At 62.4% G+C, this 13,661-nt stretch overlaps 1 protein-coding gene across 1 annotated transcript in view; it reads right to left on the reverse strand.

Moving 5' to 3' along the window:
• Window positions 1-13,661, reverse strand: part of LOC123789635 (SCO-spondin-like) — a 54,472-nt gene that overhangs the window by 32,507 nt on the left and 8,304 nt on the right. Inside the window, exons 15-43 of the mRNA XM_087860616.1 lie at window positions 12,952-13,066; window positions 12,691-12,866; window positions 12,380-12,607; window positions 12,011-12,176; window positions 11,535-11,769; window positions 10,588-10,777; window positions 10,373-10,467; window positions 9,937-10,193; window positions 9,476-9,610; window positions 8,619-8,815; window positions 8,365-8,492; window positions 8,168-8,277; window positions 7,688-7,837; window positions 7,463-7,556; window positions 7,207-7,376; window positions 6,788-7,021; window positions 6,357-6,578; window positions 5,674-5,910; window positions 4,781-4,872; window positions 4,455-4,686; window positions 4,163-4,315; window positions 3,906-4,046; window positions 3,635-3,817; window positions 3,379-3,529; window positions 2,636-2,789; window positions 2,441-2,495; window positions 1,202-1,306; window positions 695-880; window positions 486-595 (exon numbers count right to left, since the gene is read on the reverse strand). Of these exons, the coding sequence (XP_087716742.1) occupies window positions 486-595; window positions 695-880; window positions 1,202-1,306; window positions 2,441-2,495; window positions 2,636-2,789; window positions 3,379-3,529; window positions 3,635-3,817; window positions 3,906-4,046; window positions 4,163-4,315; window positions 4,455-4,686; window positions 4,781-4,872; window positions 5,674-5,910; window positions 6,357-6,578; window positions 6,788-7,021; window positions 7,207-7,376; window positions 7,463-7,556; window positions 7,688-7,837; window positions 8,168-8,277; window positions 8,365-8,492; window positions 8,619-8,815; window positions 9,476-9,610; window positions 9,937-10,193; window positions 10,373-10,467; window positions 10,588-10,777; window positions 11,535-11,769; window positions 12,011-12,176; window positions 12,380-12,607; window positions 12,691-12,866; window positions 12,952-13,066 (4,701 nt within the window). The remainder of the gene's footprint in view (window positions 1-485; window positions 596-694; window positions 881-1,201; window positions 1,307-2,440; window positions 2,496-2,635; window positions 2,790-3,378; window positions 3,530-3,634; window positions 3,818-3,905; window positions 4,047-4,162; window positions 4,316-4,454; window positions 4,687-4,780; window positions 4,873-5,673; window positions 5,911-6,356; window positions 6,579-6,787; window positions 7,022-7,206; window positions 7,377-7,462; window positions 7,557-7,687; window positions 7,838-8,167; window positions 8,278-8,364; window positions 8,493-8,618; window positions 8,816-9,475; window positions 9,611-9,936; window positions 10,194-10,372; window positions 10,468-10,587; window positions 10,778-11,534; window positions 11,770-12,010; window positions 12,177-12,379; window positions 12,608-12,690; window positions 12,867-12,951; window positions 13,067-13,661) is intronic.

Here is a 13,661-nt window from a genome sequence, read left to right on the forward strand (position 1 = left end):
GAGCTCCTGCTTTCCTGGCGTGAATCATCTGCATCCCTCAAGGCTGTGGGTTCTGGCCCTGGTGCCTCGAGGGCCGCGGCCACGTTGTGGCCATTCGTGTTTCCCCAGAGACAGAATTAAGAGTAAATACATGGTAAAGACTGGTTCCTCCTGCTTCGTGAGGCTTGTCTCCCTGGGGAGGATACAAACCCCATCAGGGCAGGGCTGTGTCCCAGCTGCTCTTGACGTGGTCCCTGAGATCCTCAATGAACTTGATGTCACGCTAGTCCCCTCCCCCCACAGAGCTTTGCACACCTGCCCTGCACCTCAGCCACCGTGATTGCTTCTGTCGCCCTTTTGACAGCCCCTGCTCCTAGCAGGTGTTCAACAAGCCTCTAAGGTAAGAATGTCCCTCAAGGAGACTGGAAGGCCCTCAGGGACAAAGACGGTGGGACCCACAAAGAGGCATGGTGGGTCACCGGCTCAGGAGGCTCGGGCAGCCATACCTTGGCTGGGGGCAGGATACCAGGCAGGATGTCAGTATAGTTGTGCCAGTGTAGACCATCGCTGCTGAACTGAAGGAAGGCCGAGGACCCAGCCCCCTGCACTATGATGCCTGGGGGGGTGGGGCAGGGGTCCGAGCTGAAAGAGTGAGTCCCACCCCCAGCCCACCATCACCGCCCAGTCCTCCAGCCCCCCCCCCCACCACACTGACCAGTGAGGTTCCGGGGCAGCAGCAGGTCCAGCTGCAGGTAGGGGGGCCGGGTATGCTGCTGAGTGCTCCGACCCAGAAAACCAGGCCTCTTGGTGGGAGCCCCCAGGAGGGCAGCCTGGGTAGGGGACTCCAGCTTCAGGCTTCCCTCAGGGAGTAGGGCCAAGCCCAGCGGAGAATAGCAGGGGTCTGGGTGCAGAGGAGAGAGAGGCTGCAGTTGGAGAAGGGCAGAGGGTGGCAGGAGCCTGCCAGGGGTACAGTCAGGAAGTCACAAGGGGAGCTAAGGGATGCCAAGGGCTCCGCGTTGACCTTGACCCGGGATGGAAGAGTGGTCCAGAGAGGGCAGAGTCAGACCAGCAACTTGAGCCAGGATGACCTCCAGATCCTTAGGATAACTGTCCTCCCATGGAAAGCGGGGGTAAATCCCAGCGAGCCTGCCTCCCCTCCTAGGCAGGGCGACCCCGGGCAACATCCACCCTCCGCTCGACAGCGACAGCACGTGGCCCTCACCTCCAGGCGGAGGCAGAACATGGGCCACCAGAGGCGATCCGATCTGGGCACTGAGGGCTGGAGAGGGGGCAGGAGTGGCCAGGAGGTGGACCGTCTGGTTCTCACCTGTGTAGGGAGACTCAAGGCTCAGGAGGGAGAGACCTGCAGAGAGGCAGGCTCACACCAGCCCCTGGCCTGGCACTCAGTCTCTCCCCACTTCTTGGAGCACGTTCTCTCCCAGGACTTCCCAAGAGCCCCCAGAACCACCTCCCAGCTGGGAAAGGCCTGTCCTCCTTCCCTTGGCGTGAGCTGGGGATTCCCACTTGCACCAAATATTGAGAGAACATAGAATAAAACCGCCAGTCTGAAACCACTTCAGGACCAGGACCAAGCAGCTGCAGATCCGCATCCAAGGCTACTGTTGCAGACAGGGGACCTTTGGGGGCACTAGAAAAGAGTATCTCTGGATGGAAGCCAGGGATGTGGTCTAGCTCCCACTTGCCAACTAACTTGTGCAGTGTACAACCTGTACAACTGTGTATGCTGGCTCTCCTCTAACCTCAGCCACCTGTAGGTACACTTTACGGATAAGGAATCTGGACCCATGAATGCATTAGTTTTTGAGCCTTTGTATATTCTGTTTCATTTATTTATTTTTATTTTTTTAAAGATTTTATTTATTTATTTATTTATTTATTTATTTATTTACTTATTTATTTGAGAGAGAGAGAGAGAGAGAGACAAAGAGCACAAGCAGGGAGGAGAGGGAGAAGCAGGCTCCCCACTGAGCAGGGAGCCCAATGTGGGGCCAGGGCTCTGGGATCATGATCTGAGCTAGAGGCAGACGCTCAACCAACTGAGCCACCCAGGCGCCCCTTCCTGTTTCATTTATAACTCGGTTTCCAAGTAAAGCTACTCTTGAAAAAGTTCAACTTCATCTTGGTTGCTCTTAGGGGAAAGGGAGGGAACCAGACCTGGCTGAGTAGAACCAGAGAATAAAGCACCCTCAAGGCCAGAGGCAGAAAGCCCCAAAAGGACAGAAGCAGGCAGAGACTGAGACCTGACCTTAGGAGGGCAGAAACAAACTCTCCTACCCAGAGGGTCCCTTCCTTCCCCAGCATCCAGGATCCAGGCTCCCACCACCCTGAGGCGGGGGTAGCCAACCACCTCCTGACTCAGTGCTGCCCCCTGGGGCTCCCGCTGAGCACCTGCTATCCTCCTACCCTTGAAGTTCCCCTGCCATTCCCCAGACCCACTCACCAGGCAGGGCGCAGTGACAACACGAGCCTCCCACTCCCTCCACCAGGACCCAGTCCTGCAGACACAAGAGTCAGGCTGGACATGCCGAGCTGGTCACCTTCCAACTCTGACCCAGTCTATCAGCTGCCTGCAGCCCTGGCCTCTGCACCCTGCCCCTCCCCCCTGCCCCCCCCCCCGGCCCCTCTGCCCGCTCACCTGGGGGCAGCTGCCCAGTGGGCAGTAGGGGGAGCAGCGCACGGTGCTGTTGTGCAGACACTGGCAGACTCCGCAGGGGCCCTCTCGCCAGCGCTCCCCCACGGCTTGGGGCCGGCCCTGCTGCTCACAGCCCGCACAGGGCTCCGTCCGGCACCTGGAAGAAGGGCCGCCGCTTGCCTGCCAAGTGGGCTCACCCGGGCCCCCAACCTGTCCTGATTTGCCTTGAGTGAGTGGCTTCCCAGGACTTCCCAGTGATAAAACCAGGCAAGTCCTGGGCCGACTAGGATGCTTGGTTTCTCTCTCTCCCAGATCCCACCCCTGCACCGGAGAAACTGCAACTGGCCCCAGAGAGGGGCGTGGAAGCAAGTTGTGCCAAAAGCCTCTGAAATGGGGGCTGGGCGGGCAGATACGGCTACACCCCTGCAAGCCCTCCTACCAACCCCGCTACCTTCAGAGGCACGGGGGTGCAAACCAGAGGACCCATACCTGCCCCCAGACTTCTGGGTTCCCCACAAACCCCTTTCAGACTTGGAAGGCATAAAGCTGATGCAGGAGAAGGCCAGGGGTTCCCCAAAACTCTGCTGGGAGTCCTGGTGTTTAGACTAATAGGGCTTGGGGGGGTTCCTCATTTGGGGTCCATGGTACATACGGAAGCAAACGGAGTGAGAAAGAGTTCACCAGCAGCTTCCTAACTGGGAGCCGAAGGTGAGGGCTAAAGGTCCTGCAGGGGTGGGTGCCAGTACCTGCGGGCCTTGCGGCGGATGCCCCGGCACTGGCGACCTTGGCCGGAGAGGCGGGGGTTGTTGGGGCTCCGGAAGGACCACTGAATGTTCTCGCTCCCACAGGGGCCCAAGCACTCAGCCCAGGGGGACCAGGAGGACCAGCCACAGTTCACTGAGGGAGGGCCAAGAGCCAGGAGTCAGAGGGGCGTTGGTGCCCAGCTGGGTGGCCTGGGAGAGGACGAGGGACCCCTGGGGGAAGGCCAAGGCAGGGCCTCACCGGCACAGTCTGGGTCGGGCCGACAGCGCTGGGGCCGCCCGTCCTGGCAGGTGCAGAGCTGGCAGTCGGCCTTGATGCGCTGGCCAGGCCGGTACAGGGTGCCATCCAGCAGGCAGGGGCACTGCCGGGGCCACACACACCGCCCATCGCTGCCCAGCACCTGGCCTGCAGGGCACCAGCAGCCTAGGGGAGGCCCAGGGTGAGGCTTCCCTGCGGGGAGCTCCCCCTCCGCAGACACACCTGCCACCCCCTGGGCCCAGAGCCCCCTCACCTGGGCCGCTGCAGGGCCGGTTAGCCTCGCACACAGCCTGAGCCGAGATTTCGTCACAAGTCAGAGGGCAGGGGGCACAGGGCCAGAACACCAACGGCCCGGAGCAGGTGGCATTGGGGCAGCCATCTTGAGGGCAGGGCCCTGAGAGAAAATCAGAGCCAGAGTCTGGGAAAGGTGGGTCCCCTGCAGAAACAAGCCACCCACCAGCAAGCCCTCCACACCCTCCTCCCAGCTGTGCCCTCCTTCCTTGCACTCACTGGTCTGGTGGGTGGTGGGAGGGCCCCCTGGCAGCATGGCACAGGTCCGGCCTCCATTCTGGGGTGGGTGGCACTGTCGCTGACGGGTCGTGGTGCCCATGCATGGCTCAGTGCACGGGGACCAGGGAGACCAGGAGGTCCATTCGCCATCCACTGTGAGGAGGAGGGGCCAGATAGGTTGGTGGGGACGGGGCATGAAGTCGGGCTGTGAGCCCAGTGGTCTTTCTCTCCCTTGCTCTCTCTGCACCCCCACCTGCCCCGCTGGCCCTCCCAGGCACTCCAGGCCCCGCACCTGGGCAGGCAGCCGTGAAGCAGGCCTGAGTCTGGTGCTCAGGGCCTAGGCAGTGCTGCAGCACTGGGAGATCAGGGGGGGAGCAGTGGCGGCTCCGGCTCTGCACCCCAGGCCCACACGTCCGGCTGCATGGCCCCCATGAGTTCCAGGGGCCCCAGGCCCCACAGCCCTGCTCTTCTGGGGAAGGCCCTAGCTCCCCTGCGAATCCACAGTCAGGCTGCCCATCACACACCTGGGGAGGGAAGGGGAGCAAGGTTCCTTTCCAGCTGGGTGGCACAATGGCTCTGCCTCCTGAGCCACCCTCTCCCCCCCACCCCGCCCCTCACCAGCTGGAAACTGATGCAGAGGCCATCAGGGCAGGAGTATTCCGGGCAGGGAACCCTGGTCCCATTGGGGCCTCCTGGGGCTGTCATCCCCTCTGAGGGGAAGGGAAGAGAAAACAGACCAGGAGTGAGAACTGCCCTCCATCCCCCACCAGCCTTGGCCTCCATCAGGGGACTGGCATCTCTACCACAGCCCAGCTCATCCTTGCCCTGGGAACAGGCAGACAGCCCATCACAGAGCTGCTCGAGGTTCAGGCACACCTGGGAAGCCAAACCACAGGAGAAGAGGCCACCGCCGGGGCGGCTGGGGGGAGCCTGTGGACCCCAGAAGAGTGTGCTGTTGAGCCCCTGGGCCTCCAACCCTCTCTCTGCAGAGGGGCTGCAGGGGGAACCAAAGGCGCCCGGAGGGGAGGGCAAGCAGGAGGCAGAGCCAACAATGAATCTGAAGCTAGCTCAAAAGCGTCTTTGGGAGGGGTCCAGGAGGGGCAGGCCGACCTGGGCAGGAGCCAGAGCCTGTGGACAGCGGCCCCTCCTCCCAGGGACAGGTGGCCCGGATATGAAGGGCTGATTTGCAGGGGCACAAAGGGAACTCCCGGATCTGGTGGGGTGGAGCTGGAGGGGTGGCCCCCCAAACAGGCTCCCTTCCCGCGCCTGCAGAGCCACTGCCCACTCTCTTATCCCTTCTTGCCCAAATGTGGGCAAAGACAAAAGCCCCTTTCTTCTCTCCCCTGGGCCTGGGTGGGAGGGCAAAAGTCTTCAAAGAGAGTTTCATGAAAAAGATCAAAGGAGGCTCTGATGCCGCAGACCTAAGCGGCTCTCCGGGCCGCCGGGTGGGGCTGGAGAGGGGGTTGGGGGGAGCCGGGGCCCCGCCCGCTGCGCCCCGGCCGGGCTCTCACCGCAGGCGTTGGGGCCCTCGTCCGAGCCATCGGGGCAGTGCGGCACGCCGTCGCACAGCTGCGCCGGGGACACGCAGTGTGGGCCGCGGGCGCAGGGCGCGTGGTGCGGGGCGCAGGGCCAGGCGCAGCCGCGCTCGTCGCTGCCGTCGGCGCAGTCCTCCTCGCCGTCGCAGCGCCAGCCCCGGGGCGCGCACTCGCCGCTGCCGCACCGGAATTCGAGGGGGCCGCAGGGCGGCGCTGCGGCGGGCACCCGCGCTAGACCCGGCGGGAAGACCCGGCTGCGGGCCCGCCGTCCCATCCGCCTCCGCCACCCACCCGCCTCCCGGTGTCGGCCCGCCTGCCCTTCTCCTGCGCCAGGACTTCCCCCACTTGCAGCCCCTCCCCACGTCCAGGCGCTCCCGCATTTCACACTCCACCACCCCCCCCACCCCGCCACTGGTTTCCCAAGCCCAGGAATTCCGCTGATCACCCCAACCCCCTCACAGTGGGAGCGCCTCGGATGGCAGGAAGTAAGATCTGGACTCTTCCAGGCCCTCTCAAAACCCCCTTCAGGAGGCTGGGTCTATGCCTGCTCCTCACTCCCCAGCACCTGCCCTAGTGCCTCCCTCTGAGATGCTCTCTCCACCCCGTTTTGCAGGCTCCGGACTTGAGCTTTCTCACCGCTGCTCCTCTAGGACACTCACCGGGGCTGGTGCTGGCCAGGGGAGTGGGTGCAGTCTCCCCAAAGCCAGCAGAAGGGCCAGGCAGAGTGCCAGCTGGGGGAGTGGGCAGCGAAGGGAAGGGGCAGTGACCAGGTCCCTCGTCGGCTCCATCTGGGCAGTCCCAGATTCCGTCACACAGCAGGATGGCCCCCACGCAAGTGCCATCCACGCAGGACACCTCCCCAGGAGTGCAGTTCAGCTGCCCTGCAGCCAGAGAAAGGAGGAGCTGGTCCCAAGGCACCGCCCCTCACACTCGCTGTTTGGGGTACCCCTATTCATACATCTCTGGGTGCCAGCTTCCTAGCACCAGCCTGATCTGGTGAAGGAGGGGAGGCAGGAAGGTTGGGGCTCACAAGGCAGGCCTATGGGAGGGGGTGCCTGGTGGACTGGAGCCCAGAGCAGAGACCACCCACCCAGACAGGCCTCCTCATCCGCGGCGTCAGGACAGTCGGGATGCCCGTCACAGAGCAGGGCCAGAGGCAGGCAGCGCCCGTCAGTGCAAGCCAGTGATCCGTGGGGGCATGGGCAGCCCTGCTCGTCCGTCCCGTCTCCGCAGTCGTCCTGCCCGTCACAGAGCAGGGCCAGGGGCAGGCAGTGCCCGGAGCTGCAAGACATCTGCCCCTCCCCACAGCCTGGGGTGGCACAGCCTGGCATGGGGCAAACAGGCAGGGTCAGGATGACAGAGAGTCCTAGAGAAGCCCCCTGACCCCGAAAGACCAGAACAGCCCTGCCCGCCAGCCAGTGTGAGCAGCAGCTCAGGACACGTTTTAGGGACATGTACAAGGACCGACCCGTCACTCAGCCACTGCCCCACATGGGCAAGGACACTCACCCTCCTCGTCTGAGCCATCGCCACAGTCATCCTGGTTGTCACAAAGCCACGTGTGGGGCACACAGTGCCCACTCTCCTGGCACGGGGCCTCCCCCTCCACACAGCCAGGCGCCGGCTCCTCACAGCGGGTCCCGGTGCTCCCGCAAAGCCACTGACTTTCCTGGCATGTGCTGGGCACACAGCATCCTGGGCTCAGCCACGGCGCTGGGCTTTGCCAGCCCAGGGTCAGGGGCTCCCCTGGGGCCCCCCCACTCACCAGTTGCCACAGTCCTTCTGCAGCACAGTCCCCGGCGGGAAGAAGCTGCCCCCTGACTCACAGGGGCAGGAAGCGGGTTCTAAGCAGACTCCTCCTGGGATCACAGAGGGCAGGACAGGAGCAGATGGGACACAGCGGCTCCTAGCGCCAGCCATGTCACCACGGCCCTGTGGCTGTCTTCCTCGTCCCAGCGCTGCCCCCCCCTCAGATTCTGACCCTACCCACCATGCAGCAGAGTCCCCTCGGGGCAGAAGCAGCCCTCCACACAGGCGACAGCCTGGCAGTGCCACCCTGGTTCAGGACCATGGTCATGACAGGTGGGGGGACACACGGGGCCACAGGCCTCGTACACCTGGCCCCCTTCACACTGCAGAGCTGGGTAGAGAGGAGAGAGGCTTGAGTCACTGTGGTGCAAGGGCGCCAGGCTGCAACGGCAGCAAGAAAACCAGCCCACGATGATTCACACGGAGGGCACCGGGAGCACAGTGTAGACTCTTACTGAGCCCCTCCCAAGGCTGTTTGCAACATGAAAGTTCTCCAGGAAAGCAAGCTCAGCATGCTTGGTTCATCTAGAAAGTGTGCCCACCCCACATATTTGCCCTTGAATGAATACATGGCTTGCTTGCAGGCCGGGAGGGACACGCACAAAGGAGCTGAGGGCATGGTGGGACAGGGCTTTGGGGATCGAGGGCAGGGCACACTCACGGCAGAGCTCCTGGCTGCGCCAGCGCACGTGGAACCCATGCCGGGCACACTCGTCTGCATAGGTGGCTACGGCCGAGCAGAGACACTCACAGTCGCCCCCTGAATCGCAGCTGTGGAAGGGACTGTTCAGCCGCTGGACCCCCTCCCCACCCCCTCCCGACCCATTCCCACCCTGTCTCCAGGCTCGCCCCTCTCACCCGCAGGCATCATGCACACACCACTCGTAGTGCTGCTGTGGGGGCACCTCTCCATGGCACCGGGCAAAGAGCGACTGCAGCATCACCCCGCAGCGGGTGCGTGCCCAGCTGGCCCGGTGGGCATTCACCTGCGGGCACCGCACCGTGGGCCACCAGACCCCATCCACAGCACCCAGCCTCCGGATCCTCCCCCACCCCCAGCAGGTTTCCTGCAGCTGCCCCCCACGCCCTTCCCCCTGCCTGCCCATGCTCACAGTGCAGGGGTGTAGCAGGTCTCCTGGCTCGGGGCAGAACGGACTCAGGTGCCAGGAGTGGGCAGCCAGCTCAGCTGTGGGTTCCAGGACCCCCTGGCGGCTCCGCAGGTCATTACTGGCATCTCCATCAAAATCTCCACACAGCCCAGACACACGGCCGCGAAACTGCGGGGACAGCTGCACCAGGACCCGGGTGCCTGGGCAGGGAGGGCAGCAGGGGGCAGCGTTGTGGAGAAATGACCCCATGGACCTTCCTCAGGGCCAGGGGCTGGTGTTCTGTGGGCCTGTTCAACCATCTGCACAAGGCCCATCGCCTGGTTTTTCCCAGAGGCTGATTGGCCATGATAAGAGACGTACATCTGGGGGGCAAGGGCAGAAGTGAGAGCCTACTCTCCTAACCAAACCCAGGTTAGGGGGAGCAGGGAAATTCTCCAGTGGGCTGGATTCCAGGTGGGAACCAGGCTCCAAGACGGACTGTGACACCCACCCGCCCCAGAGACCTTGGTGGCCGGAGGCTCAGAGGCAGCCCCACTGCGCTACCGAGGCAACTCCTTCCCTTGTCAGGGGTTACTTCGGTTTTCCTCAATTTCTTAGTAACTGGTATTTCTCAAATGCTAACTGCTTGGGTTTGGGTGGTGGGAGGTTAGATTTGTTTTCATTTCTTCTTTCCCAAACTGGGTATTTTCTAAATGTTTCTTTGGCGAGGAGGTATTGCTTTTACATTGAAGAGAAACATAATTTTAAAAACATAATTTGGGAACTCCCACCACTCGTATGGAAGAGGAAGAGTCTGGAGGGAGTCGGCCTCACGATGCTAAGGTGGGCATGGGTCAGGTGGTTAAGGGTGGGGGCCTGACCTCCATCCCAGAGTAGGCTGAGGCCCAGGCGGGTCGTGAGCAGCAGGAAGAGACCAGCGCGACGCAGGCTCAGCCCCGGGCCCGTGTAGACCTTGGGGAGTGTTATGCTCACCCCATTCACCATCACTGCCCGGCCTAGGGAGGAAGAGAAGCATTCCGTCTCTGCCTTGGAGTCGAAGGGCTCCCAGATTCCTAGAGCCCTTTCCCAGCCTGCCTCCAACCTTCTTTTTTGCTTCTCTGGCTATGTGACCTTGGTCAAGTCATTAGGCCTCTCTGGGCCTTAATTTGTTGGAGCCTTCCAGAATTAGGATTCCCAACCAAGAGGAGAGAGGAGAGGCACCCGCCCCACTGCACTGATGGTGAGCAGTGGGGGACCCCAGGCCTTGGCCCCCTACAGAAGTGTGATGCCAGCCGGCGTGCCCCTCCCCCCTGGCAGTGCCACCCTTCCACGTGGTGGCCACCTCTGAGCATGTGCACAGCAGTGCTCTGTAGCTGCACGGTCAGCGCCTTGGTGCAGGTGAGGCCGCTGGCCCCACAGGGCAGGTTCTGGGCAGAGACGGTGAACCGGCCGCTGGCCTCTCGCACCAGCAGATATTCGCAGGCTCCAGGGAAGGTGAAAGCCAGCCCATCGAAGGTCACGTAGTGGGGGGCACCAGACGCCTGGCACCATCCGCCGCACCGGTGGCTGGTGCAGTGCCACTGCCGCCCCTGACATACGCTGTGGCGGGGGGGGGGGAGACAGAGGCATGAGGACAAAGACCCAGGGCTGTATCCAGGGGAAGTAGCTGTCCAGGTTGCAAGCAGCAGACCCTCAATGTGGGGGAATCCTGGAGTGCTCCCCTTGCCCAGACCAGTGTGGATATCCCACCCCAACCCAGTGCAAGGAGCTAGCCGTACCAAATGTTGCAGTCCTCCTGGATGGTAGCGTTGGGCGGATACCACTGCCCGCCGTGACGGCAGGGGCAGAGCTCAGGAGGCACGCAGCGCTCGTTCTGGGCAGAGGTCGGGGACAAAGGGGCACCTTGGAGGGCTGCCTGACCCGCCACCCACTGTTTCAGACAGCCAGGGGGCTAGGCCAGTGCCCTGCGTAGAGCAGCCCGTCCCAGACTTACCAGCAGCACGGTGCCTGGGGGACAGACACAGCTCCCTGTGCTGTCCGGGGGGCAGGGGTGGCTGGCACCAGGGCTGTCACAGGTGAGGAGGCAGGCACCAGGGATGTAGACAAGGTCACGGGGGCAGAATGTCTGCTGGGGACCACAGCGGTGAGCAGAGCAATTCCAGACGCCCCTCTCCTGGCAGACACTGCCGAGGTTGGGAGGCAGGTAAGAGGCAGGCCCAAGGCAGGACTCACCTCCAGGCGCCTCTGGTCTGACCTGGAAGAGTCTCAGAAACCCAGGGGCGTCCAAGCCCCTAACGGAGACTCCAGAGACCTGACTGTCTCGTCCCCACACCCCAGTTATAAGCACAGGAAGTGGGGCTGCTCACCGCACCAGCCATACCCGGGATGGACACAGCCACCCTTTCCTGCCCCGGCCCCAGTGGGGCCATTCTCTGGGCTCTGAGGTTCTCAAAGAGCCCCCTTCCCAGCCAGGAAGGAGAGGGATTCTCTGAAGTCTCATCCTCACCCACCGAGCGCCGGCCACTGGCCCTGCCTCCACGGGTCCAGAACCAGCCTTTACTTCTCCCTCACCCTTGGAAGAGCCTCTGGACCACACTGAAGCAGAGATCTGGGTTCTAGCCCTTCATCATTAACCAGCTGTGTGACTCTGCAAGTGGTGTGGCCTATTGGAGCCTCAGTTTCCTCATCTGCAAAATGGGAACAATTCTTCCACTTCCTACTTTACTAGGTCATTGTAAGAATTCAGTAGAGTTACATAAGACAACTTAAGCTTTATAGGCCTGAAGTGCTCCAGAACCAAGGAGAAGTTATCAGTGCTCTGTCACCCGGTGTGTGCATGTCAGGCCCTAACCCACAAGGCTACAAGCCTGGCCCCTTTTCTCTAAGCTCCCCCTCCTCACCCCCAAGCTCTTTGCCTCCCCTCAAGGCCACCGCCCTCACCAGTGGTTGCAATCCTTCATGGTGGCACTGCCAGGGGCATAGCGACGAGTTCCAAGCTGGCAGGAGCACAAGCTGGGGGGCACACACTCGCCCTCGGGGTCCCACAGCAGTCCTGGGGGGCAGTTACAACCAGCCACACAGCTGCCCAGCTCCCCACAGTCTTCTGGCTCCCCACAGTTTTGACCACACGCTGGGGCACACTCCTGGTACTCCTGGCCCGCAGGACACAGGACAGCTGGGCACAGAGACACATGCAGGTCAGGGGCATAACTGCTGCTGCTCCGCCCACCCTTCTGGAATTCACACCCCCTATGCCTCTGAAAGAAGGCAAACCCAGCAATCTGCCAAGGTCAGAGGGCCTCCTGGGGACCTTCCCCTGCTGTGAAGCTTTTGGAGCCCTCTGGGCCATTCCTAGAAGGGGCGGGGACGAGGAGCTGGGGGGAGAGGGCAGGGTCTGGCTGACTGAGCAGACTCACGGCAGAGTGTCTGGGTCCTCCAGAGAGACAGGGCACCCTCCTGGGCACAGCGACGAGCAAAGGCAGCGAGCACAGGGCACAGGCAGTCCTTGCCAGGAGCACAGCCGCACACGGCTGCCAAGCAGCGCAGGTGGAAGGGCTCCCTGTCCACCAGGCCTTGGCATTCCTGAGGGGGGAGAGGAGGGAAAAATTGGGTCGGCCCCTCCTCCGCAGATTCCCCTGTCCCCTCGGGTCTCCACTGCCACCTCCCTGTGATTGGTAGCCCTGCCACGGCAGGGAGCAGGGCCCTCCCAATAGCTGAGAGTGAGGGCAGAGCAGGTGCTGACCCCGTCTTACCGGTGCGAACAGGAGCACCCCCAATCTGGCTACCTGGAAGGTTGGGCCACGCAGGACAGCACAAGCTGCCTCCGCAAAAACGTGGCGCTGAGTGTGGGTGCCACAGGGGGAAAGTGGGGCGCTGTCTTCTGAGGGGCACCTTCCCTCGCCTGCTGCCTGGAACTTGCTAGCAAAGGCTGCAATGCTGGTCTCCACGTCGCCAGCAGGTGTTAGGAAGTCATCCTGCTGGTTCCAGGTGAAGGTGCCACACAGACCCTGCACCTGGGCCACAGGAGTGGGCATGGGACAGTCGAATCCATGCCCACAGTAGCTTTGCCCAGCCACTCGCCTGCCCCCCAGCATACCTGGTGGGCATGGCGGGGGTCCAGAGTGATGTAGGTTGCAGGGTCAGACACTCCCCAGAGGACCTGGGCCCCAGGCCAGCGCAGCAGTAGGAAGGCGGAGGAGGCGCGGGAGACCCTGAGGCCCTTAGGCCCACTCCACGGCAAGCCCACATCCTGCCCATCAATGAGCACAGCCCCTGGAATAGGGAGCCTGTGAGGGGCTGCCCCTGCGGGGCTGGGCTGATGAGGACTGGGGGGGAGCACATCACAGGAGAGGGCTACCTGAGTCTCTGAGCTGGATGTGGGTGTCCCCCAGGGAGACAGAGATGGCGTGCAGGCAGCTCCCAGTGTCACAGGCCCCGTGCTCCAGCACAATCAGCAGCTGCCCCTTCAAGTCCTGGGGCAGATGGAGAGGAAGGTGGTAGGGTGGGGATGGGGAGGACCCCGAGAACAGAGTGTTCTGCACCTCCTCCTGTTCTCCAGGACACCTACAGCACCCACCCGGAGGCAGCTCCCACCCAGCGCATGACCACCTTCCTGCCAGCCAGACTCTGTGAGGTATAGGGCTTAACCCTGGCAAGCGTTGGCACTCTCGAGTATCTCTATGTGTGTATGCACACAGGCATGTGTGTGTGTAAAAGTGTGTAGAGGTGTGTGTGCACACGTGTGTGTGTGTGTGCATGTTGGTGCAAGATGCCTCCCCCCCTCCTCCCCGTGGGTATGTAGTCTCATGTCTCTGTCTCTATGCATACACAGCTCAATCTATGTGCACTGGCATGAGCCTGCTGCATATGTACACACCTGCCTGTGTCTATGGACCTGAACATGGTAAATCACCTAACTTGATTGGGGGAGGGCTGGGGAGGAAGGAGAACCCAGATTTCTCCTGGGGTTGTTTTGCAGGAAATAGCCTGTGATAAGCCCAGCCTGTCCCATCTGTGAGAAAGGACTGTGAGGATGGGTTTTGCCTTGTGCTCCTGGGCTAGGGTGGG

This window comes from Ursus americanus, chromosome 3 (genome assembly GCF_024610735.1).
Source record: "Ursus americanus isolate L20-20 chromosome 3, mUrsAme1.1.p, whole genome shotgun sequence".
NCBI classification, from domain to species: Eukaryota; Metazoa; Chordata; class Mammalia; order Carnivora; family Ursidae; genus Ursus; species Ursus americanus.